Source organism: Typopeltis vanoorti, chromosome 20, assembly GCF_054136105.1.
Source record: "Typopeltis vanoorti isolate ZY-2024b chromosome 20, IOZ_Tvanoo_1.0, whole genome shotgun sequence".
Classification (NCBI taxonomy): Eukaryota; Metazoa; Arthropoda; class Arachnida; order Uropygi; family Thelyphonidae; genus Typopeltis; species Typopeltis vanoorti.
The window spans coordinates 47,682,749-47,708,726 of record NC_143568.1 but is presented as its reverse complement, the minus strand read 5'-3'; the positions used below and the strand labels follow the sequence as shown (position 1 = coordinate 47,708,726).

The following is a 25,978-nucleotide window of genomic DNA, read 5'->3' as shown; positions in this document are numbered from 1 at the left end:
AATGATCATAAAAGGGAAGTTAATTTTCCGACCTGCAATAATAAACAACTCATCCCACAATACGGACTGATTACCCTATTATCGGAATGGATTCTCCTTTTTCTGAGATGTGCAGAAGTATCGAAGGATCTCTAATCGGTGGGCGAACTATACTACAACTGGTTCTTGCATGTTATTCAAATTATCCCAACTTATAAGTAGCATCTCGTATATGTATTAATTATGCATGCAATTTTTTTTAAGATGTGTCTTAGATATAAGGGATGCCAATGCATTTTTTGCTTTCTGTATGTTTATGGAGGAGGGAGAGGTTTAGATCATGGTCAGAGAGCTCTGTGGATTTTGCTGATGGGGAAGCAATTAGTTAAAAATGTGTCCCGAATATAATAGTTTTTCAGTTGAGGGGGTAGTGTGGTCCAAGCAGATGGTTCTAGATTTATCCGATAGGGGTATGATAACCCTATTCTGCTGGGAGGTGGGGGTGGTGTGGTAATGGAGGCCTACAGAAAACCCACTCACACTGGAAGGCACATCTATCCACCTTTCATGCCACCACTCCTTCCAGTAGTATGAGCCTATCAAAACACTAGCAAATAAGGTTTTTTTAATGAATATGTATGCTAATAACCCTAATAGCAAATCGTGGGAGTTAATACCTCCAATCGGCCAGGAGTTTTTTCCTGTTAAATAAAATAACCAAACTGCACATTGTAAAAGTAAATATGTTTGATATGTCAGAAAGGGAAAGATTAAATGAGTTCTAAGGTTTCTTTTAGCGATGTATTAGTAAGTAAGGGGTCTACATCAATACTGACCAAATCATTGCTGAGGATCATATCCTATAAGCCCGATTTGAAGTGCAGAAAATTTTTTGACATTGCAGAAAGTGTGATCTGTAATTAAATAGCTCTTGTGCAGTTGACCCAAGAAAATCGACCGTACAACCCACACTATTTAAGACATTAAATATATTGTGTTAGGGACCAAGAGATGGTTGTACTTGTTGAGCTGTCTGCATGCCGCTTAACTAGTGATAGCCTTGGGCCAACTATCTCTGATTGGGGACCAATGGAGATTAAACTGCCCACTCAGTCTCCAAAAGTTACATAAGGCAAAAACGGTCTAGCTACTCACTTTCTCCAATGTTAAAAAAGGTGTTAGCTGATTTTTTTTCTTTTGACTTCTTATGCAGAAGTTATTTACCGATAAAGGCACAATAGCACAGAGACAAGTAAAATAGTAGGGACTTAAATGGACACAGCCACTGAACACAGTGGATGAGGGTAGACAAGGCGCATGCGCGGAAGATTCCCCTCTTGTAAAAGAAACCAGCGATAGTTCTTATGTACCACGATAATAAATAATATGTGAAAATGCGGATAACGAAATCCGGTCTAACGAGAGTTACAATTTATCATGAATAATTAATATTTAAAATTTTTCTATTTTAGCACTTAATATTACATTATAAAAATTCTGGTCAGTAAAAGTGGCGTTTGCACTCTATAGCGCTTGACCGCACGACAAAAGGCATTCGAATCTAATCGCTGACTAACGAAACTTTTTCTAAGCCTTTTCTCGGCCGGTTCCAGGGTTAGTCCATCTCTGGCACTGGCTATCTGGTTTTTCCTCCCGGAAACTCAAGAAAATCGGCCGTCGAACCCACACTATTTTCAGACATTAAAAAAATTGTGTTAGTGACCACCAGATGGCGGCACTTGCTAGCCGCCTTCTTCACTGCGTGACAATTAAGTAGCAATAGCCTTGGGCCAGCTATCTCTGATTGGCTACCAGTAGAGATTGAACTGCCCACTGAGTCTCCAAAAGTTAGATCTAAAAAAAATGTTCCCGTATAGTGAGTAGGCCTCGCCTACTCACTATACGGGAACAAAAAGGCGTTAGCTGATTTGTTTTTAAAAAAAATTCTAGTATATACAATAAACCTAAATCGGAAACCATCAATGCAGTTGCATATTTAGGCATTTCCCCCTACACCGACAGAAAGTGCCACCCCTCATGTTTAATGTACATGTTGATTTGCATGCGCAGCTCAGCGGATTTGGCGTTTCAACACCACAGCGCTTGACCGCACCAAGGAAGACTTGGTTTCGAGTCTATTCGGCGACTAGAGGAAATTTTTCTAAGCCTTTTTTCGACGGGTTCCCGAGTTAGTCGACCTCTGGCATGGGCAAGTGGGGATTTTCTGTTAGAAACTCGGGTTTTTCGTCCCGTAAACTCAAGAAAATGTACCGAAGAACGAACATTATTTCAGACATTAAATATATTGTGTTAGGGACCACGAGATGGCGGCACTTGTTGAGCCATTCTCTCCACTGCTTGCTGCTTAATTAGTGATAGCCTTGGTCAAGCTATTTCTGATTGGGTACCATTGGAGATTGAACTCCCACTCAGTCTCCAAAAGTTAGATGGTGCTAAAAACGGCTTCGCTTACTTCCTATACGGGAATAAAAAGGCGTTAGCTGATTATATATATATATATATACACACACCATCAAGCAGATTCAATAGTTATTTACATCTTAATGAATAAAAATTAATAACAACGAATTAATGAAAAATAAGCCTGTATAGCTCAGTGTACATAGTGTGTGCATCCACAGTGCTAGATGGTCCGAGGAATGGCAGAGTCAGCTATATTCTAGTCGCCGACTAGAAAAACTCTTTGTAAGCTTTTTTTCGAGCTCCCGAGTTAGTCAATTACTGGCACTGGCAAGTGGGCTTATCGTCCCATAAACTCAAAAAAAAATCGACCCTAGAACCAACAACCTGACCACCGTGAGTCTCGCCATTTTCCTGTGTGTGCCTGATTAGACACAAGCTGAAACCTGATTAAGCTCGTTTGAGTCCTATTTAACTTTTGGGAACTGAGAGAGCATTCCAATCTCTACCAGTAGCAAATCAGATATGGTTTAGTCCAAGTCTATCAATACTTAGTCTATAACCTTGACTAAGTCTCTAACCTAGTCTATAACACTACTGATGGAGATTAAATTTCTCCGTCAGTTCCAAAAATTATTTAGAAATAAAACAATCTCGCCTACTCCCAAATGAGAAATAAAAGACGATGGCAGATTTACTTTTTAATATCAAATCAAAATTCAAAATCCAAATCCAAGTTCTAGATGTAGGCAAATAAAAAGAAATAAAGATTGATTTGATAATGCAAACAGTGTAATATTATCAAGTGGAATCAAAATAAGTTTTTCATCACATGTGTAATCAGGCGGGTAATCAGCTGAAGCTCATTACAAGCCTAATCAGGTGAAGCCTAGTTAGGGTCGTCTGAATCCTATCTAACTTTGGGAACTGAGAGAGCATTCCAATCTCTACCAGTAGCGAATCAGATATGGTTTAGTCCAAGTCTATCAATACTTAGTCAATAACCTTGACACAATATCTTGTGGTCGGTCTGAAATAGGTCGATATTTTTGAGTTTACTGGAAAAAATTCCAAATATCCTGGAGATAAGAAAGTTTTAAAAAACTTTCCTTTACTCTGCAAATAGAATTGAACTTGTCTTTCTTCTGGTGGGCTAGCGTTCTAGATGCAGACCTCACTTTCCACTTAGACTGTCATATTTATCATATTACTAGGCTGGTCATATTTCCATGAGGCAAAAACCGGATAATAGAATGACAAAAACGGGACAGGTGGTTATGTAATATTCTGTATTCATGAAAAAATAAGACGATAAAAAAAAGTTTTGTTACATAAACATATTGAGCTTCCCTATATTCTTCAGTGACAGAACCCACACAAAAATTTAGGAAGATGTGCAGGGGACTGTATTTCACCGCGATTGTACCATTAATATTTCTTCGATGAAGTGATCTTACGCAGAAAATTTCGGTCTTTCAACACCTTATCATAAAATTTGTCACACTCCATGACACAATTTGTCTTACAACTAACATCGCCCTCATTGTCTCAACATTTAATCTAGATTTCTCGTTATTTGGTATTTATATTTAGTATTTAGTGTTTCTCGTTCGATATTTAGTATCGAACAATGTGACTCCATGGTTACACAAATTACTGGTATCCATGATATTGATATATGATTATGTTATGAATAATAATATATGATTGACCAATATTAAAGTGTATTTATAGTTTTTATTAAAAACGGACAAAATTTACAATTTTATTAAAACAACGGGACTGCCGGAAATATGAAAAAAACGGTACTGTCCTATTCAAAATGGTACATATGGGCGGCCTACATATTACACCTCTTATACCTAACCACTATATTCTGTACATTGCATCTTCTCAACCGTTCTTCATATTCTACATTCCAGAAATCAGAAATCACCTTAGTCAATTGCCTCTGTACCTTTTCCAACATGTCTTTACCCCTTTGAAAACTAGGAACCTAAATCTGTAAATAGTACCATATGTAGCCTAATCAAGGTCTTCTACAATGGATCCAGAATCTCCTTATTTCTACAAGTCAATATCCTCTGCATAATTTCCAGAATTCATTGTGTTGTCCTAACAATTCTGGCATTTCACATCCTTATCCATTATCAACACGAGATCTCTTATTTCCCCCACTTCTAACAATATATATCCCCACCAGGAGTAAACAGTACGTCCCATTTCTGTTTGCCAATTTTTAAAACCTTACATTTTCCAACATTGTACTAGATCCTCAATCCATTCCATTAGTCTACTCAAGTCTTCTTTTAAGGCCCAATATCTGCACTACTGCTCATGTTCGTCCGAACTTCGTCTGCAAACAACTGAATGTCTCCAATCAAGTCTTCCCATTATCATTAACTTAGGTTAAACAGAACGGTTCATAACAGATCCCTGAGTAACACTATTAGTGACATTCCTCTTCCAGGATATTTCTCCCCATACACAACTTGATGACAACTATCAGATAAGCAATCTGTAATCCAATGCACTAGTCTAATATCAATCTCCATCTGCTCTAGTTTGACTATCAAATTAAATATACTAACATGTATTTATCTCCCTCGTCCAGTGTAGCTGTCATCGCATTATAATAAGTAAGTAGCTTATTAAAACATTACTACCTTTAGTAAATCTATGCTGCCCATTAAAGATAATACCACTGTTGCCCAGTGAATTCTGATTCTGGGTCCTTGTTGGCTCAATTCTCCAACACTTTAACCAGTACACCTGACATAGAGATTAGATTGACCTTTAATTTGAGGCTTGAGTTCTGTCATATCCCCCCCCCCCCCTCTCTCTCTCTCTCTCTCTCTCTCTCTCTCTCTCTCTCTATCTGTCTCTCTCTCTTATTTAGCCATACAATATTGCCTTCCTTTTACTCATTTGGAACTTGAACCATTGTCAGTCTATTATTAATTATCTAGGCATAGGTCAACCCCCAGCACATTCCTTCAACTTAATTTCAAGTCCCACAGCCAAATTCCCACCAAGTTTGGCCACTCACAGTCCGTAACACCTCATCACCCAGTGATCACAACTCTCGTTGATGTCGCATTCACAAGGATGAAAGACCTTTACGAACTTCTCATTAAATATCTCAACAGTAACTTCTGCAGTAGCTGTCGTTATCCATTTTCTCCAATCAGTATAATCCTACCATAATCTTTTTTTTTCTTGGTTACATATCTAAAGAACTCCCTAGGTTTTCTTTTGATTCACTAGTTAACTGTTTCTCATACTACTACGCTTTTGCTGCTTTCACTAACTTACCAACCAAGTTATCTCCTTACGTGTTCTTTGTATTCCTAAGGGAATTGATTCTTACCACCTATCATGTTTCTTCAATAATGCCTACTTTCTCTACTGCTTACGTAATCTCATTATTCATCCATTTCACACCAACCGTATTTAACTTTCTAACCCTTGGAATATATTTCGACATTGCTTCTACTAGATAGTTCTTGAATATTACCCAAACAGCATTGATCTCCCTTCCAACCAACCCCCTATTCCATGCTATAGCTGCATGCTATTTCCTAAGCTTCTACTAACCAGCATTGCGTGTCTCACATGGCTGGCACCACTCAAATAATCACGTCATGGTCACTTTCACCAACTGTAGAGAGATTTGGCACCTTATTTATAATAACAATCTGTAATGAGATGATGAACTCAATCAACATAAACATTTTATTTCCCTTGTTTCTGATTCTTCTAGCATTGGCATACAAACGTAAAAGCTAATTCCTGGATCTTTAACAGGTTTCTCTGATACCACTTATTAGATGTGACTCCTCCATACCTTCCTCGCATCATTTCTTTTTCTCCTCACTCAGCACAGAATTTTCTTCAGATAGAACTGTTGTAACTGCAACCCATGCCATATCATTCCCTTCATGTCTACATCGTCTTTGATCATTTACCTTTCTCAGGCTGTGTTCCCCTGACCACCCTGAGTCTCGTCATTTTCCTGTTTGTCTTGCAGGCTTGTTCTTTCCTTCTGTTACAGGATTAATGTTGAAGAGAGATTTTTCAGAAAATGGTGGGGGGATGGGGGAGAACAAGAGGTCAAGCCTGGAAGCTGTATGATGTGAGCAAGGGATTGAGATTCAGGTTATTTGTATGGAGAATTGTGAATGATTGGAATGCATTGCTTTAGAGTTCGGTGTCTGCAGAAAATTTGAATTTGAGTTGTGTGTGTATGACAAAGGACCTGATATATGAGTTTTTGACTCCAAAGATCTTAGGATAATAATAATAATAAAATATCTTTTTAAAGCTTTTGATGCACTTCTGATATACTTCCCATTCAGTTACTGATATCATGGAAACAAAGATAATATTCTCCTGAGTTTGTCATTATTATTATTATTATTATTATTATTATTATTAAGTGACACCTCCAGAGAGTCCAAAAATTCACCAAGGGCACTTACTCTACAACTCTGTCTCCACCACTCAATCTGCCAGCTACAATGAACCGCAACTACACCAACGCCATCTACCCCCCCACACACTACCTAGTAATCTCACATAATGTCATAACTTCTAGATTCGAAGTCCAGCATGTTATCTGCCCTAATTGGAACAATCATATAGTTTGCTATCCTTCATGTCACTGTATGGTAACTGTCACCAACTGGTGGAAAAACACCGTCATTTGATCATGCTGTCAAGAGCCTCCTCTCAATACACGGAAAGACCTGCGTTCGATTCATTTTAATGACGCGAGGAACCTTTATCTGGTCTCTTTCGACTAAGTCTTTGGACTCCATTGAGACACCTGACAACAATAATCATTCAGAATAACTTAAACACACAGGAGTAGCTGGTCTCATACTGCAGTAGAGAGTTTTTTCACGGGAAAATCGGATTTTTTGTCCCTCAGAACTGGCAAACTGTTCTGTGAACACACGAATCTACAGTCATAAAATACATACCCTCACTCGGAGTGCTCAACCAGTCTTAAGGGATCTTGGAGAAAATGGGGGAACCCCACACGAATAAATAAAAAATCATACCGTCAGGTACCATCCGACGGTATGTTCAAAAATCTATCGCTTTTTGACTTCAACTTCCTTCTTTCACAGCGAGACATGCAAGATGTGTCGCCACAGCTTAATAGATTGTTTTTCATTCTTTTCAGTTTTTTTCTGTTACACAATTGATGTGCCGGTCTCTTTTGCAAGTAGCTAGCGTATCTGCTCTCTAGCCAAAAGCAGAAACGTAGCTAGGGAAGAAGGAGCGGGCAGTCCGCCCTGGGCGACACTATGAACCTTTTTTGAACTTTTGCAGTTAATTCTAAAATACAGTCGCGAGAACTCAGTTTCAAATATTGTAATAGTACTGCGAATTTTCCTCACAGTTGCTGTAAGTGTTGCTAGTTGTGAGAGGAAAAGCAAGAAAAAATAAAGCAAGAAAAATAACATTTTAGAATGTTGAAATTAAAGTTTCCCTTAAAAAATAAACATAGTGTTTCAATTTATTTCCCTACACGTCGTTTTGACTTTTTGTAGTATTTCTGGTGTATATTGAGAGCGCGGCAAACTCAGAACTCTCCCCGGAACTCAAAAGCTCTAGCTACACCACTGGGCAAAAGTCAGCGGGTTCGGGTTCCGCCGTGGGCATGAATGGTTGTGATTGTCTGTGAATACACTAGTGGTTGTGGGCGGTAGATGGCGTTGGTGTAGATGATGATGGTTGGTGCGATTCGGTGTAGTTGGTGAAGACAGAGTTGTAGAGTAGGTTTCCTTCCTTGATGAGTCTTTGGATTCCCTGGAGGTGTCACGTAATAATAGTAATAAATATTCGAATAATTTTTACGTGATTACTCGTTTAGTACCCATCAGGATATTAAACGAGTAATCATCAACGACTAGAAGAAGATGCTTGTGTAGGAATTAAAATCTCATATTGAAACAGATGCTTGTGATTTAAAAGAGAGAGAGTTTATTAAATCTTGATGAGTTTCTTAATATTGGGAAAGGGAGAGAATAATAACTTTAGCATTGAGCCTTCTATTAATCTAAATGTGATATTTTGGTGGCTAGAGGACGCTCTATTGATTAAAAATTAAAATGGTACTGTTCTTGAGGTTTGTAAACAATTTCTCCCACTTTTAATATAGTTGCTTTAGTTTTTAGGTTTACATATACATATGATTTATGGTTAACGGATGTAATTCGGTAAGGGAGGAAGCAACAGAGAGCAGTGTATTCATAGAGTTGTGATCATCCAAAGGATTTGAATTTCCAAAATGAGGTTTGGAAATGAAATGACCTTATTAACACCTGAAGAAGTACTATTGTCGATATAAAATATATTCCGGCGAATTCTGTTATTGTTTTTATCTGGTGTTATTTATAAATTTCGTGATGTCTGCCAAAATACCCACAAAATAGCAACGGCTGGGAAGTAATGTAATTCAGGACAAAAATCTCTGCTGACAAGAACTGAAATATTTATGTTTACCCGAAAATGTTAGCGTATCACAATATGTATCTCGGTTTCATGCAATCTTTTGCAATTATTTTTTAGTTCCTTCTGCAGTGATTTTAGTCCAAAATGCTGCTTTAAGGTGAGTACAGTGGTTGAAGCAAAGAGGTGAGTGACTTTTATAGCCACATTTAAAATTGTTAATCATTCATTAGACTGGTCCATTTTATTTGACATTTCATGGCTTGAAACAGTATTTACCACACAAGATATACTTAATTCTGGTGTAGTTATGTTAGTGCGCTGGTCTTACAAGATTAGTTATATCGTATCAAGCCATGGTGTTAATCTAGGTATTGTTGATACCTGACAGATGTGTTTCAGCTACTGAAAATTGAATCTCATTATCGTTATCAAGTGTGGTTCCATAGAGTTTGTTGACATCTATTAGACATTATTACTGGAGCCTGCTGTGTATTCATGGTATATGATCAATAAGTGGCAGTATGCTTCAGACAACCCTGCATACCTCCAGTTGCTGTTTTTTTTTCTTGTTTTGCTTTTTAATTGTGATACTCCCCCCCCCCCCAAAAAAAAGTTGTACATTTGTAGAGGATAGATTAGTTTACTTGCATGGACTAACATATTTTTAAATATATTAGTTTTTATATAATTGGAAATCCAGCTGTAGAGACCATACATGAAACTTTTTCAAGCTTCAGACCTCTAATAAGACAATGGTTTCACATCAGGCATAATATTCATTTCCTACTGGAATACATTCATAAAGATCTGTGCTTGTAGTGTGATTCAAAACAACTATCTCCCTCTGCCACTTAGTCCTGGGGGTACTTCATAAAGCTGGTAGTCAATATAGCTCAAAGAATAATTTCTTTTGCACTCTATACTCGAATTAACATTCATTTTTCAATGTTATTGAAACAAAAGTCATAAAAATTTGTACCGAAGTATTTAGTTCTTGCACCAATTCATGACTATGGAAGAAAGCTTCATCAGCAACTGATATGTGTTAGGTAATCATGATTCCTAGATTCGTATCTCACCTCAGAAGTTACTTGGAACACTATGAGACCAGTGAATTATGTCTGTCAGTTGCATATGTCCTGGCTGTTATGCCTGTTTGTGGGATGAAAAACCAGAATTTGCAGGACAAAAAACCTGCCTCTTCTATGAGATTGGCAAACTGCCTGTATAAAGGCTCTTTGAACTGAGATTGTTTTGAACTCAGGTTTTTTTCTAACCACTGAGCTATGTAGGCTTCCTGTCTAGGGCATGAATAAACTATAAATGGCTTTCAACTCACTGTGAGTTACCTGATCTCATTCAAAAAATCCATCAAAAAATTCCTCTGTGAACAGGCAAACTGTCTAGAGAATGCACAGTTAAAAGACAAAAAAGACATTTTGCAAGGTCAATTGGTGTTGAGTATCTGTGTGAGTTAGCTTTTTTTATTTTATTTTTTTTCTAATACCAAAATCACATGTGAATCATTGTAAAACCTAGTGGTATTTGCAAGAGGTTAAGAAGAAGGAGGCAGATATGTTATGTTTCTTGAGCTACTAAAGATAGTCTTTGGGAAAAATAGATGGAATAGAGAAAGAGAAGTTGGTTCAGTAAATGGATATTGCCTGTTGGCTGTTCATGTTTTTCATTCTTGGAAAAAAGTAGAGAAATGATGGTGGCTAGTTTAGCAGGAAATTGTTCTTGGCAGAATCTAAATTTCCATGAGAGAGTGATTTAGTGAATCTGTGAAACATTGGTGTTGTCAGTTACTTATACCTGATCTTTGTGCCACCTTGAATGTGTGAGCAAGTATTCTAAAGTTGGGTGGATTTAGGATATGCACAGTGTCAGCAGTTTATGGTGAGATATAATATATTGAGCAGAAGAGTACACCTGGATTTTTTTGGAGGCTGATGAAGCTAAGATGTGTTTGCATAAAGGATGAAATAGAGGTGTAAGTCAGTCTAAATAGAGAAATCTAACTAATCATTATTTGTAGAGCTGGGTATTATCAGCATAACCAGAAGTGAAGTGATATCTTTTTATCACTTCACTTTTGAAATAAGACAGCTATGTTTTGGCAGCATTTAAGTTTACAAGGTTAGCCTTTCCCCGACTCACAAATAGCAAAGAGCTTAGAGTTTAAAACATTAATTATAGAAGATCTTGCAACTTCAAATGATTGTGTCCCACAAGTCTTGTCAAATGCAGAAGGGGAATAGAATGTACTGTCATCAGCAAAGCCATGGATATGATATGAGGTTAGTAAGAAGTTATTTATGTACAGAGGAAGAGAGAGTTGGTGAAATTACAGAGTCCTGGAATACTTCAGCATTTATGGGAAAGCATGAATAGTGAGTGACCAGAAAAGAAGCCGATAATCCAGTTGCAAAAAGTGGAAGTTTGTTAAGCAGACTTCTGTGCCAGACCCAATCAAATGCTTTAGAAATTAGTTTGTGGATATGTGAAGCGAGTTTAATGGACAAAAGGATTTGGTATTTGGAGTCTGGAAAAAGTGTTGTTGAAATGAAGTGAGATTGGATGTACATAATTGTAGAAATTAGAGCTATTAGTGGGAAGCTGTTCAGTGAGTTCAGATACAGTGAAGCAAGTGAGTGTGAGAATGTACAAAAAATGCCTAAGTTAGTACTGCTGGTAACAAATTAGAATGGTGTAGTTAGTATGAAGTATAAGGATAGCAGTGGGCTGTTGCACTTCCTCTTGGCCAAAGGTTATTGTCATCAGTGAAACATAACTAACAGAATGGGGGAAGGGTATTGTTGATGATAGCTAATGAACTGCAGCCAAAGAGAGTTGAACTGGAGGTCAGTGAAAATATTGCATTTAAGGCTATTTTATGTGAGATAGAAGCCAACAGGAAATATATACAGTTTGTTGCTGCTATAAATTAGGATATGTGAAAGATGAATTGGATAGTATGCATCAGCAAATAAGCTCAATGTGTGGAGGATGAGTAATTATTATGGGGCAAATTAAATTAAAGATGCCAAGAAATTCTTGGTTTATCCTTTATCCACGTGTAAGCAAACAGAGTTTGTGTGTGAAGTATTTTCACGACTAAGCTACTTGTATATAGAGACTTTATTTTATTTATTCATATGGGGTTCCCCCCTGTTCATCAACCGTCCCTTTGGACTGGTTGAGCCCTCCTAGTGAGGGATTAAGTACGTATTTTATGACTGGAAATCTATGTGTGTCCAACAGCCGGTGTTCCTGTTCTAAGGGATGAAAAACCAGAGTTTCCGGGAGACAAAACCCTCCACCTCTGTATGAGACCGGCTAACTCACTTTCAGTCGAAAGAGACCAGATAAAGGTTCCTCACGCCACTGACGGGAATCGAACCCAGCAGGTCTTTACAACTAAAGGGCTTCGTCTATACCGACTGAGCAATGGAGGCTCTTATATAGACACTAATGACTTCACATTAATTGCCTTAGTATCCCATAATGCAAAGCTCGCATTCTTTTGGGTGTATATAATACATAGCATGTGTTTTTTGCACTGTGGGATACTAAGACAATTAATGCATCAGCAATTCTGATGTTGGCTGTTCTGCCTGTTTGGCTAACAACAGGATTGTTGAACATAAGGACTATATCGTTTCCATCAGTAGTCACTCAGGACTAACTGACCATGCTTTGGACATCTGCCATAGAATACTTTGGAAGGTGTCCAAACGCTCACTTTACTCATCACATAGAATGTAAATATGAAAGAACTTTTCCTTGATTCTGTTTCTGTCTACTCTAACATCAAGAAATTTTGTTGCATGAAACTGCCCCAAATTTGGGAAGCTCTCGTCCTTTGTACATCTGCTGAACAGCCAAGGACACTCAATTTAGGGGTACTATTTAGGACTTTAGGCTTACTCTTAGTTGACATGTTTCTTCTTCATTACTTAGTGTAGTGTCTGCATGCATGTATCTTATTATATTTTGTTCCCTGATGATGGTAATTTGACTTTGTGGAAATATTGGAATACTGATTAAATTTATTTTAGTTAATATTAGTCTGCGTTGTAATTTCCTTAGAAAATACAGAGATGTGAAAGTGCATGGGATTATACAGAACCTATATGTGAATACAGCAGTGGGATTAAATAGTGTACCAGCTCTAATATTACGAGATGGTGCTAGGGAATTGACAGCTCCTTTGACCATATTGTTTAAGTGTTAACTCTGGGTTGGTCCCAAGGGAGAGGAAAGGTGTGAAAATAGTTCCATTGCATAAAGAAGGCTCTAAGACTGAGGTAGCAAATTATCGACTGATCAGTATCTCAGGAGTGGTGGTCAAGGTATGGGAGCAATCCCAGGAAGAATCTAGGAATGGGATTCTGGAATACAGGAATGTGGAGTAACATGGTTTTGTGAAGGATAGGTTATGTTTCAGTAAATTACCTTTTACAATACAGTGACATCTGAGTTGGATAAAGATTATGAGTATACAGGGACACTGCTGGACTGACTTTACAAAGGCTTTTGACACAATATCACATGAAATTCTGATAAATAAGTTGTAGCAAATGGGGTTGGATAATAAAGGTGGTGAAGTAGATAAGAGTGTGTTTGATGGAGAGGTACCAGTCTTGTAGAAGGCCTGTGACAGTGGCATACAGCAGGGGCTCTGTATTTTGTCCACTGCTATTTAATTTGGTTACTGAAGAACACTCTAACTAGCAGAGATTAAACAGGTTAGCATACCTCTTGATAAGACCTCATCTTTACTGCTCTGCTCACCTGGGTTTCTTGGGGATGAATAGGACGTGGAGAGGTCCAATGAGCGACCAAGATGGTGATCATCATCAAATTCCTGACATATACCCTCAAGGGGTGTACAGGATATGCTAGTACTACATGAATCCTATCTACAATTTTTCTCCAAATCAGTCTGTTACCTGTCAAGACTCCAACATTATCAGATCTTATAATAATAATAATATATCTTGGTCTTCCTCTGGATCTTTTTCCTACCAACTGGGCAGACAACACTTGTTTTACTAATCTGTCCTCTCCCATTCTATTTAAGTGACCATACCACCTGAGATTGGCCCTGCTAACGCATTACTGAATGCTGACAATGTCAAGTTCTTTCCTAATATCCTCGTTTTTAATATAATTTGCCATTGATGCCATTTGTTTCATGCCTCTAATCTTTCTCAGGACTCGCATATCTTCTGTCTCTACCCTTTGGTCAAGTGTTTTACTTCTGACCCAGCTCTCAGATCCATAAGTTAAAATTGGTTTGAACACTCTTATATACAGCTAATTTAGTCCTGACTCATTTCTCTCTTATTCCATATAAAGTTTTCAATTGGCTTCTTACCATACCAGCTTTGTTCATTCTGTTGTCTATTTCCATATTTAATTTACCATCTTCACTAAATATCGTGCCTGAGTAGCTAAAATATTTTAGTTGTTCTATAAGTTCTCCATTGATAATACAGTTGAAATTTTCAATGCTTCTGCCTATTTTCATTGTCTTTGACTTGTTATTGCTGACCTTTATACCATAGCAATTACAACAGTTATTCAATTTAGCCAAGGAATCTTGCAGACTTGTAGTGGATTTATTTATAAGTATAACATCATCCGCATAAAGCAAACAGCTGAGATTAACATCTCCAATTTTGATATCAGGTTTAATACCATTTTCCTCCATAATGTGATCTATATAGATAATGAATAACAGAGGGGACAATGTACATCCTTGTCTGATACCAGATTTAACATTAAACCATCTTCCTGCTTCCTTCAATTCTAACTGCTGACTTACAACTCAAATAAAGACTAAATATTGCTTGATATAATGCCCCATTGACACCATATAAAACTGTAGCGTATTGAATAGCTTCTCTCTTGGCACCTTCTCATATACCTTTTCCAGATCTAAAACTTAAAATACAGATCTTTGTTTTATTCCCATGATTTCTCAACAAATCACTTTATGACAAATATGTCATAAAGTGAAAATCTTATCCTGGCCTCTATTTGGCCTGAATCCTACCTGTTCTTCACCAAACTTCTCTTCCACAATCCTTCTCAACCGTTTCTCCGTTATACTTGCATATATCTTACCAGGAACACTCAGTAGAGAAATACCTTTGTAATTCTCACATTCAGTTTTATTTTTCTTTTTATAAATGGGTACTATGAGAACTCTACTCCAATCATCTGGAATTCATCTCTCTGTTCAGTCAATTCTCTGTCCATTCTGAACTATGCAGTGCAGCTACTGTAAGACTTATAACTCCATACTTGAGCATTTCTGGTCAAATATCATATACTCCTGCTGCCTTTCCACATTTCAGGCTTTTGAAGGGTTTTTCTTCAAGTATGGATATGTATTCCTGATGCATTGGCAGTATTTTTTTTACCACTGTGCTTTCATCACTGCTTGTTTCATTTAGCAATTTTTTGAAGTAATTTCTCCATACTTCAAGGATATCTTTCTCCCATTTTCATGTCGCCTTTATCATTTCTAATTCCTTTTATAGCACTCTTTCCTCCATTTCTGGGCTTCTTCAACAACCAGAATATCTTGCCACCTTTTTGGTATTTGTTTTCAATGTTCTTACCAAAGTCTTCCCATGACTTTTGATTAGCGAGTTTTACACAGTGTTTAGCTTTCTTACATTCGTCTCTGTATTCTCTTAGAGCACAATCTGACTTATTTGCCAGGAACTTTTGATATGCTTTCTTCTTCTTTTCGTTCACTGCCTCTTTAACTATCTCTCCACCATGGAGTCCTGATTTTTCTATCCTTACAGACAACTTCACAACATGCTTCTCTGGCTGAATCAATCAGTATTTTCTTCATGGCTTGGCACTGAATCTTCAAGGTTTGGTTCCTGTTCTCAGACTCTTTCATTTTTTCTTGAATGATATTTGTGTAGTTTAGTCTACAGTTCACATCAGAGAGCTGCTCAACTTTTATTCTCTTTAAAACTTTCATGTTTTTCTTTTCAATATAAAATTCATTTTATCCTGCTGAAGACTAAATGATGATCACTTATTTCAAATCCTCTGTACACTCTAGTGTCCTGCACCAGGGAGAAAACATCACTACCAACAATAACATAGTCAGTGAGAATTCTCTTATTCTTTGCCTCTTCTCTCCATGTCAGTTTGTGCACATTATTAAGTTGGAACATCGTGTTAGTAATAACCAGTCCATGTCCTGAGCAGAAATCCAACAGGTATTTGCCATTATTATTAGCTTTGCTCTTCTCTACAAATATTCCCAAAATATTTTTGTATGTCTGACAATCATTTCCTACTCTGCTATTTAGATCCCCAACAAGGACCAACTTTTCCTTTTTCATTGTGTCAGTTGCTTTCTCTAAAGCAGGATTTCCCATACTGTATTCCGCACAACATCTGTGTTCTGCGGAAAGTGAATAAGTGTTCTGTGAAATATTATCAAAATTAATATGAGCCTCAAATGGTTTTAAATGGTGGGATAAGTTCAAACATGTTTGAAAATTGGCGCTCATCACTTTGCACATGGTATGTGCTATTAAGGCCAACATCCGCTGGCTTTGACAGCCACTGGCTTACAGTAGCCCGTGGTTGTCAACACCTTCGAGTGCAAGTGAAGAACAGAGTTATCTATTCTAGGAAATGTAAGGGCACAAGCAAGGTCAAAGCAATGCGACGTGCTGCGACCCTGCAGGTCTGTAGTGTGCCCTGTTACATTTTTGCAATGCGATACAGCCTGCTTCAGGGATAGTGTGCACTTAGCTTTACATTGTATGTGAGACCGATGATACTCGACTCTAACCAAGGTGTTCTGTTAGAATTACAGGATTTTTTAAGTGTTCCATCGTAGGAAATGTTCGAGAAATGCTGCTCTAAAGCCTCAAAATATTTGTGCACTTCTACCTTAGTACAACCTTCTGTTTGACCATAGGCACAAATAAATCTCATTGTCCAGTTCCCCATTCTGAACCCCATCACTCTACCTGAGAGTGCCTGCCATTCAAGAAGATTAGCCTCATATTTAGTGTTGATTACTATGGCTACTCCTTCTTTTCCTTGATTGTCATTGCCTGAATATAACATTTTGTATTTATTGCTCAGAAAGATCTCGCCAGTTTTTGCCTTTTTTGTTTCAGTCCCTATTACGTCGATCTGGTACTTATTCAATTCCTCAGCTAGCTCCATTTCTTTGCCATTCAGGCTTCTTATGTTGATAGTACTGAACTTGAACTCTGGTGATGTTGAGTTGGGGTGCGTTTTAGGATTTGTTCCAGTAGCTGACTTTTCTCTGTTTGCCCTGGTTCCCTGGTGAAAACAACTGGGGTCTTGTTTAACCTGGCGACGCCTCAGCTGGCATGAATTTTTGTCATGTTGTACCATCATTTTATGTTTTGGTTTAAGCCAATAAGAATACAATTTGGTGAGCTAAATCCCAAATTGCCAGTCCATCCTCGTTCGTTCAGTATCCAGGTAGATACCCAACGGAGTGCACCACGAGAAGATGAGGATTGCACATTAGGTGTTCTGAAGTGCGGAGAACTGGTCAGTTCTCTGCATTCCTTTAAAGATTATGTGGCGGTCTCCTCTCAGTTATACAGCTTTGACTCTTAAGCACCCCCCCCAAGATGGTGATAGGTCTATGAAATGTAATTTAGGAGATTAGGTTAGATTTGTTGGTTATAGAAATTGGTTGACAGGCAGAAAAGGGATAATATGATTGATTCATACAAATTACTGAAAAGTTTCTATAAGATTTAGGAAATTTTTCAGAATAGGTCTGGTTATGGAGAGGGTTATCCTTGGAAATTGAGCAACAGTGGGAAGACTAGACTTGCATGGAGAGTGGTGAATGGGTGGAATAGCTTACCTGAGTCTTTTGCAGGTGCCATGACTGTGAATAAATTCAGAGAAAGTATGATTGATAATGTGTGAACATTGGGTAGTGCTTTGGATAATGTGTAGGGCTTAATAATAATACACAACTGATTTTCTGGCAATTGATGGTTTACTGTTATGTATCTAAGGTAGAGATTCATAATATTCAACTTCCTGGATGTAGATGACATTTGACAGGACAGTATAATATGGACAGGTCCTATGAGATAGTATCGTACAGCAGTCTTCTTCCTCTCATTATCCTGCTTGTTGCAGGGTCCGCTATTTATATGATGTGACTTTAAGTGACCCCAACTTTCCTGTTGCTGAGCCTGACATTGGGGGAAATGTATTTATGCCTATATATGTGTATTTATGGGGGGTTAGTTTGCCTGTTCTGAGGGATGAAAAACCCTCTCCCTCCATATGAGACCGGCTAACTCACTTTTAGTCGAAAGAGACCAGATAAAGGTTCCTCATGTCATGGACTGGAATCAAACCCAGGTCTTTCCAACCAAAGGGTTTTTGTCTATACTGACTAAGCTACGGAGGCTCAGTAGTGTACATCAGTACTTGTGATAAGTCCTGGTACTTCGTGGAGGTGCCACATGACAGTAATAAAAATGATAATGCAATAACTCTGCAAGTGCAGATCTGTAGCAGAAGGCATTTGCCCTACTTTGGTTGGCAGTATGATGTGTAAAGTGTTTGTAATTTTTAGTAGGTTTTTCCAATTATTTCCTTAAGATTTAAAGTAAAAACTTCTCTGTTAACAACATAATTCATCCTGTAATGATTTAACAGTTTCCGAATATAAAAATATGACTGTTTCAGAGAGGACAGAAAGTGCTACATGTGATTTTGGTACCAAAAGATTAAGTTCTTTTTTGAAAAGTATTTCTCATTTTTTATTTTTTCTCATTTTTATTGATTGATCTCATTAATTATCTCATTTTTTTTCTGCTTTATTATATTTATAAGTGTTTGCTTGCTTAATTGTAAGGGTTAGTATGCTTAATTTTATGGTTTTCAAAGGTTTTATTGTTCTTTATTTTATGCTATATTGTATCATGGCACTGATGCGTAAAACAATTGTGGACAATTTCAATGTGCATGATTTTGTTTTCTGCAGTGTTCGTGAAATGTATGTACTTTGTAGAACGAGATTTACGGAAGGGGAAACAAAACTGGAGAGCAGGTTTGTTGAAATTGTTTCGAGACTGAATGTAGAAGTGTGAAGAGAGTAAAACAATAACAAGAATAAGTTGACAAATTAAATGCATGAAAACGTTGCAAGTGGCATGAATAACTACAATAATGAATTGGTGGAAAATGAAGAGAATGATCAGGTGGCAATGGAAAAGATAGCACTCTTAAATGGAGTTCTGCACAGAACAGAATGTGAGATTGGGTGGTTAGAGGAATGCCTGGCAAATGGTATGACAGAAACGAAACAAGGGAGAGAAAGAAGAGTATGAAAAAGTGTAAGAATAAGAATCAAATTTTGTATGGTAATTCATTGATAAGAGGAGTGATTAAGGAGAGTGTCATAAAATCATGTTTACTTGGTGCCAAGATTAAGGATGTTGATCTTGTATCAGAGAGTGAAGGTGAAAGAGATGTTTATTTTGGCTGGTATAAATGGCTTAGCAGGTGACAAGTGTGTTATGATGAGAAGGTAAAAATTATGATATGATAGAAGCAAGCTGAAATGAAGAGCTATGATCCTAAATGAGTCAGTGTGCAGATTGTGCAGGAGGAATGGTATGAAGTTTGTGGTTGTGTGGAGTGAGCTTGGTGGAAGGAAGGATATACAAGGGTGGTCTGAAAAGCTCTTGGCCTAACAATGAAAAAACGCATTTATAATTTTAAAATTATTTTTATTTTTCAACCTAATCTTCCTTAAGACTAATACATTTATTCCAGCGATGCTCCAGCACCATTATCCCGTCCCTGTAGTGGTTCTCAGTAAGATCTGCAAAATACCCCTCTACAGCTACAATCACCTCTTGATTCGAAGAAAAATGCTGACCAGCGAGGAATAGTTTTAGTTTTGGGAAGAGATAGTAGTCAGAGGGAGCCATACCTGGAGAATAGGGTAGATGTTCCAACAATTCATAGTGCAGATCCATTTATTTTTCCATTGCCAAAACACTTTTGTCCTGATGAAAGATGATTTTTTCTTCTGCAAACTGAGTCTTTTCTCACAAATTTTTTAGTCTAGTCTGGTTAAAAAGATCGGAATAATATTCCCCAGTTATCGTTTTACCCTTTTCAAGATAATTAATAAACAAAATGCCTTTAGCATCCAAAAAACACCGATGCCATGACCTTTCCTGCTGATCCACTGTTTTGACTGCTGTTTGGATTCTGGTGTGTAATGGTTAATCCAAGTCTCATGCATAGTAATAAATCGATGCACAAATTCAGTTTTATTCTTGTTAAAATGCTCCAAGCACTGTTCAGTGATTTTGATGCGAGTGCATTTTTGATCTGCTGTGAGCAAGCGTTGCACCCATCTTGCGCAGAACTTTTTCATATGCAATTCTTCATGCAAAATATATTCTACACATTCTTTTGAAATGCCTATAGTCTCAGCAATTTCACACACTTTGACTCGCCAGTCATCCAATACATGCACTTGATCAGTGATTTCTGGTGGTGTTATTCTTTTTGGACGTCCTTCACATGGATCATCTTCAAGGCTGGTATGGCCATGTTTATACTCGCAGCCCATTTTTTAATTGTCTAAAACGAAGTTGAAGAGTCCCCATAAAGTTTCATGAACTTTGAATGAATTTTTTTTTTTTGGTGTTAAATCTTCTTTTACAAAGAAAGAATTTTGTAACTGCACAATACCCAATTTTATCCATTTCAAGGGATACAACCCTTTTGCATCAGACAGCTGTATAAAACAAACTACTTGATAGAATGACTTGCAATTTCACATGGATGCTTATGACAGATGTACCAACTTAGAAAAAAAAAAAATCTTGCCCATAGTGTTGCCATCTATGGTCGAGGTCGAGAACTTTTCAGACCGCCTCGTATATAAGATGGATGATTTGCATTTGAATGGATTTAGGATCAGGAGTCTTGAGAAAGTGTTGTTCAGTGCAAGTTCAAAAGCACTTGTCAGGCAAACTAGAATGATCAGGAGGGAGGAGGATACAGGTGAGCATGCATGCATGTAGGCAACCTAGAGGTTAGTAAGTGGGAGAATGATCACAAGATGCTAAATGTAGCATCCAAGCTCTGAAAAGCACTATGGCATAAGAATTTGGGAGAGATGGTGCATGGGAAAGGGATCCAGGTGTGTTGGAAGAAAGTGGTATTAGACTGTATAGCCAGTGTCAGAAGGATAAAACAGGTAGGATTTGTTAGATGGATGAATAGTAAATAAGCAGGAGTTGCAGATAAAGAAAAGTTGTGGAAGGAATATAAAGAAAACTGTGATCAGCACTAATTAGCATGCCTATAAGTGTGAGCTAAGCAACACAAGGCATAAGAGAGTCTGTGGGATGAAGGGGGTATTGCAGTTTATTATGCCAGATTCAGAATAAGGGCAAGAAGCTTTTGGCATTGGTTAGCTCAATTTAGCCAAAAGTTATAGGCATTAGTGAGACATGGTTGCCAGAGGATGATATAGGAATAGAATGCAAAGGATTCATATTACACTTGAATGGAATAATTTACAGCACAAAGAGAAATAATTAAACAACAGGTTTAATCATTTCAATATTTCATCTCAGTCACAGAGACATCTTCAGGAATACAATGTTAAAATTGTAATACACACAAAAATACACAAGAAACAAATGTGGTGGTTAGTCAGGTCTAGCAGACCATACCTTGGATACCCTTCACAGAATCGGATGAAAGAAAACCACTATCTCCATTGCAGCAAATACAAACTTGACTCTTTTTAGAAATAGTAGCAGACTTAAAAAACCATCTTAATAGATATGATTGTATTCAATTTCCCAAAATTTTGGAAACTCTAATTCTTATGCCTCCCACCTCTAAGGCTACTTCTACTACCACTACATTTTTATTCTAATCTCATTTCTTCCACTTATTGTTTGTGTGTTATTACAATTTTAACATTGTATTCCTGAAGTTGTCTCTGTGACTGAGACAAAATATTGAAATGAACAAGTTGTTTAATTATTTCTCTTGTGCTGTAAATTATTCCATTAAAGTGTAACATGAATGTAAACCAGTACATAAGCCTAAATACTTGTTTACCAGTGTTACCAGTGCAAAGGATATACTAAGGATATGCAAAGGATATACTAACTTCAGAGAGGACAGAAGAAACAGGATCAGGTGGGGGAGGAGTTTGCTAATGATAGCAGAATTGAAGCCAAAAAAAGAGTGAATATACATCAGGAGGATAGGGATATAGTCGGAAGGTCCCTCGAGTCCATCTGGTGTGTGAGAAACCAGTAGGGTGAGATATATAATTGGTTACCGCTATAATCCAGAGGGAATAAGGGAGAATGTAGATGACATGCATTTACAAATTAGCATGATGAGTGCATGTCAAGTGATTATTATGGGGTGGGATTTCAATTATGGAAAATACATTTGAAGGATGAATGGTCACTGAGAGGGAAGGAAATAGAATTTATACAGCTTCTGATAGATAATTACCTGAGATAGCATGTAATAGAAGGGATACGAGGTTTGAGAGTGCTAAATCTGGTCATGGCATCAGAGAAGTTAAACCAATGTAGCTATCCTGCCTCTATTTTGTTAAAGTCATCATGTAGTTTTGACTTGGAAGGTTGCCAGATATGCAGAATTTGCTGTTAAGATTAAGAGGGGATATGTTTGGAATTACAGGGTGATTATGACAAGCTGAGGAATCAGTACTGAGCAGTACCATTGCACAAGAATTTGGAAGGTGGTGAATGGAGTAGTCAAGGTGTGTTTGAAGAAAGCTGTATCAGACTGTATACCCAGAGTCAGAAGGATAAATTGGGTAGGCATAACTAGATGGATGAATAGCAACAATAAGTTGAAAACAAAGAAACGTTGTGGAGGGAATATAAGGAAAATGGTGATCAACATGCCCATGAGCAGTAAAAGGCACAGGAAAGAAAGGTAGCCTGTATAAGATATGGAAAGCCAAAGCTAATAATGAGAGAAAGCTAGCTGAGACCAAAGAGTTCTTTTGCTATGTGGCAAGTAAAAGGATGAATGATTATCAAAGGATGACTTTAAAAAGTGCTGATGGTGGGGTCGTAACAGAAGCAAACCAAGTAATTGAATTACTGATGTGTCTAGCAATTTTACACGAGTATACTATCTAGGTGGTGATGTTGCAATATCGGATGTGACATTGAGTGATGGGAGAATAGAGGTTGAAGAAATGGAGGTGCTTAAAATATTACAGAACCTCAGCATTAACACAACCATGGGATTAGATGGCATATTGGCCTGTGTATTACGAGAATGTACAAGGCAATTATCAGCTCCTCTGACCAAACTGTTTAATTTAAGCCTCAGTACTGGGAAGGTGCCAATGGAATGGTAAGAGAGCAAAATAGTCTCATGCATAAAAGAGGCTTCAATACAGAAATAACAAATTATAAGCCAATCAGCATCTCAGGAGCAATGGTTAAGATATTGGAGAAAGTCATGGAATACATAATTCAGAACTAGGTGGATAACAATAACTATCCTTCACAAAACAACATGGTTTTATGAGGGGTAGGTCTTGCTTTAGTAATTTGCTTAATTTTTATAATAAAGTGACAATGAAGTTGTATAAGAGAAATAGCTACTCAGTCATATTGCTAGACTTTGCAAAGGCATTTGACTAGATTTCACATTCAACTCTATCGCATAAATTGGAGCAAATGGGGGATGGATATGATGCTGGTGAACTGGATTCGAGGGTGGGTGATGGACAGATATCAAAGAGTGGTTTAGGGCGGTAGTCTCAATCTCAAATTGCATGCGGGCCGAATGCATGAGGTGAAAGCAGCTGACTGGCTGGAATTTTTTTTTTAACAAAACGAGAGTGAATATATATATATATGTTGAACTGTACTTACCCCCCCCCAATGTATGGATACCACCCCTTTATAACTTTTATAGAATAAATAATGACAACCTATTCTCTTTTATTTATTAAATTTTTCTTCGACACATACAGAAAAAATACATATGTTTGTATGTAAATAATTATAAACTTCTTTATTTCTTACTGCAACTTGACACTTGATGGTGTTTCGATTCTGATAAAGTTTGTAGCCTTTGGAGAAAAATTACCAGAAACTATCTTCATCACGGATTGTAGATGCTCATCAGTCAATCGGGTTCTTTTCTTAGGCTTATTAATTCGATAAAGAGCCAAGAGGCTATTTTTCCGACGATATAAATTAAGTTAAGACGGATAATAAATCCCGTATTATTTTACAGCCGGGTATGAAACTCGGAGATCGAAATCCATTGAAATCTAAGCGTTTCATGCCGAAGAACTATCAGTGAGTCCAAGTGTACTGAGTTCCAAGTCCAAGTTTCGTACCTGGCTGTAAAATAATACGGGATTTATTATCCCTCTTAACTTAGACTTATTAATTTTCAACTGCGAAAAAACTGTTCACATATAAATGTACTCCCAAACAAAGTGATTATTCTTATTGCAAAAATTCGTAACTGAGGGTATTTATCTTTTGACGAGTACGAATAAAAGTGAATCAAATCTGTATCTTCAAATCTTTGAATAAGATTTATATCACACTGTAAATTAATTAGCTCCATTTGTTGATTTTCTGGTGCATTATTCACGTTCGTTTTTAATGGTAATGAAAATAATGTAAAATTGGACTCCAAATCATTAAAATCTTTAAATCTTTCTTCAAATTCTTGTCGTCATAATGCTATTTTTCTTGCATATTCTTGAGATTTTTCATTTGAAATAATAGGGCAGGATTTAAGATGTAGGAAATGTATGAAATTTTTTGATTCCAGTTATGTTTCCCATAATTGCAATTTAAGTTTAAAAGCTTTAATACAAGCATACATGTCAGTGATAAGTTTATTCTTTCCTTGCAGCTCTTTATTGAGAATATTTAAATGGCCGGTTAAGTCAACAAGAAATGCTAAATCTGTTATCCATGATGTATCATTATGTAGCTTTTTTTATGTAGCTATTTTTTTGTGTCATGAAAATTTTGATATCATTTATTAAATCAAAAAACCATTTTAATACAGTTCCTCGACTTAACCACCTCACCTCGTTATAATAAATCATTTCTCCATACTTACTTTCAATTTCTTCAAGCAATGCAACAAATTCTCGATGATTTGGAGCTTGTCCGTAGATAAAGTTTACTGTTTTAGTTACTGTTTCCATAACATTATCCATCTGCAAACTTTTGGCACAAAGTGCTTCTTGATGAATAATGCAATGTATAGTGCAAAATTTATTCTGAAATTTTTCTTCTTTCACTATATTTCTTAATTTTACTGCTACTCCATTTTTTTTTACCAACCATAACAGGCTGCACCATCACTTGCAAATCCAACCATTTTATCCAACTTAATTTATATTTATCTATTACAGTTTTTATTTCAGAAAAAAATCCTGTGCACCAGTTTTTCCTTTCATAGGAATTATTTCCAATAATTCCTCAATTACTTCAAATTCATCAGTAATACCTTGTACGAATGCTATATCTGTGATGTCAGTACTCTCATCAACTGCTATTGAGAATGCTGCAAAATCTATACTTTTTTCTTTTAACTGACATTGTAAATCACTAGCGATTTCGTTAATATATTCCGCTACCATGTTGGCTGACAAACTAATATTTTTAAATAATTGTTGTTTTTCAGGACAAAGACGTTCAGCAGACTTAATCAAACAATATTTAAGGAATTCGCCATCAGTAAATGGTTTGATCATTTTGCAATGATGTGCACGAGAGCAAAACTTGCGTGAACTGTTGCTTCACTGTATTTATTTGCTTCAGTAAAAAAATTTTGTTCTTGTTGTGAGCCAGATTTCCGAAACTGTAACTTTTCTTCCCTCAGTTTGCCTTCCAACATTTCAAATTTTTCTTCATGATTCGTTTTGTAATGGCAATGTAAATTGTATTCTTTTGGAACTGATATTCTCTTATTACAAATAAAACATTACAATTTTATTGCGCACAACACCACAAAAGAACATAATTTTCCATTT

At 37.0% G+C, this 25,978-nt stretch overlaps 1 protein-coding gene across 1 annotated transcript in view; it reads left to right on the top strand.

Moving 5' to 3' along the window:
- The first annotated feature begins 8,126 nt into the window (after positions 1-8,126).
- mRpL55 (mitochondrial ribosomal protein L55) overlaps positions 8,127-25,978 on the top strand; it is a 71,059-nt gene continuing 53,207 nt past the window's right edge. The window contains exon 1 of the mRNA XM_090409724.1: positions 8,127-8,539. Coding sequence (XP_090265850.1) covers positions 8,523-8,539 — 17 coding nt within the window. The 5' untranslated portion in view covers positions 8,127-8,522. The remainder of the gene's footprint in view (positions 8,540-25,978) is intronic.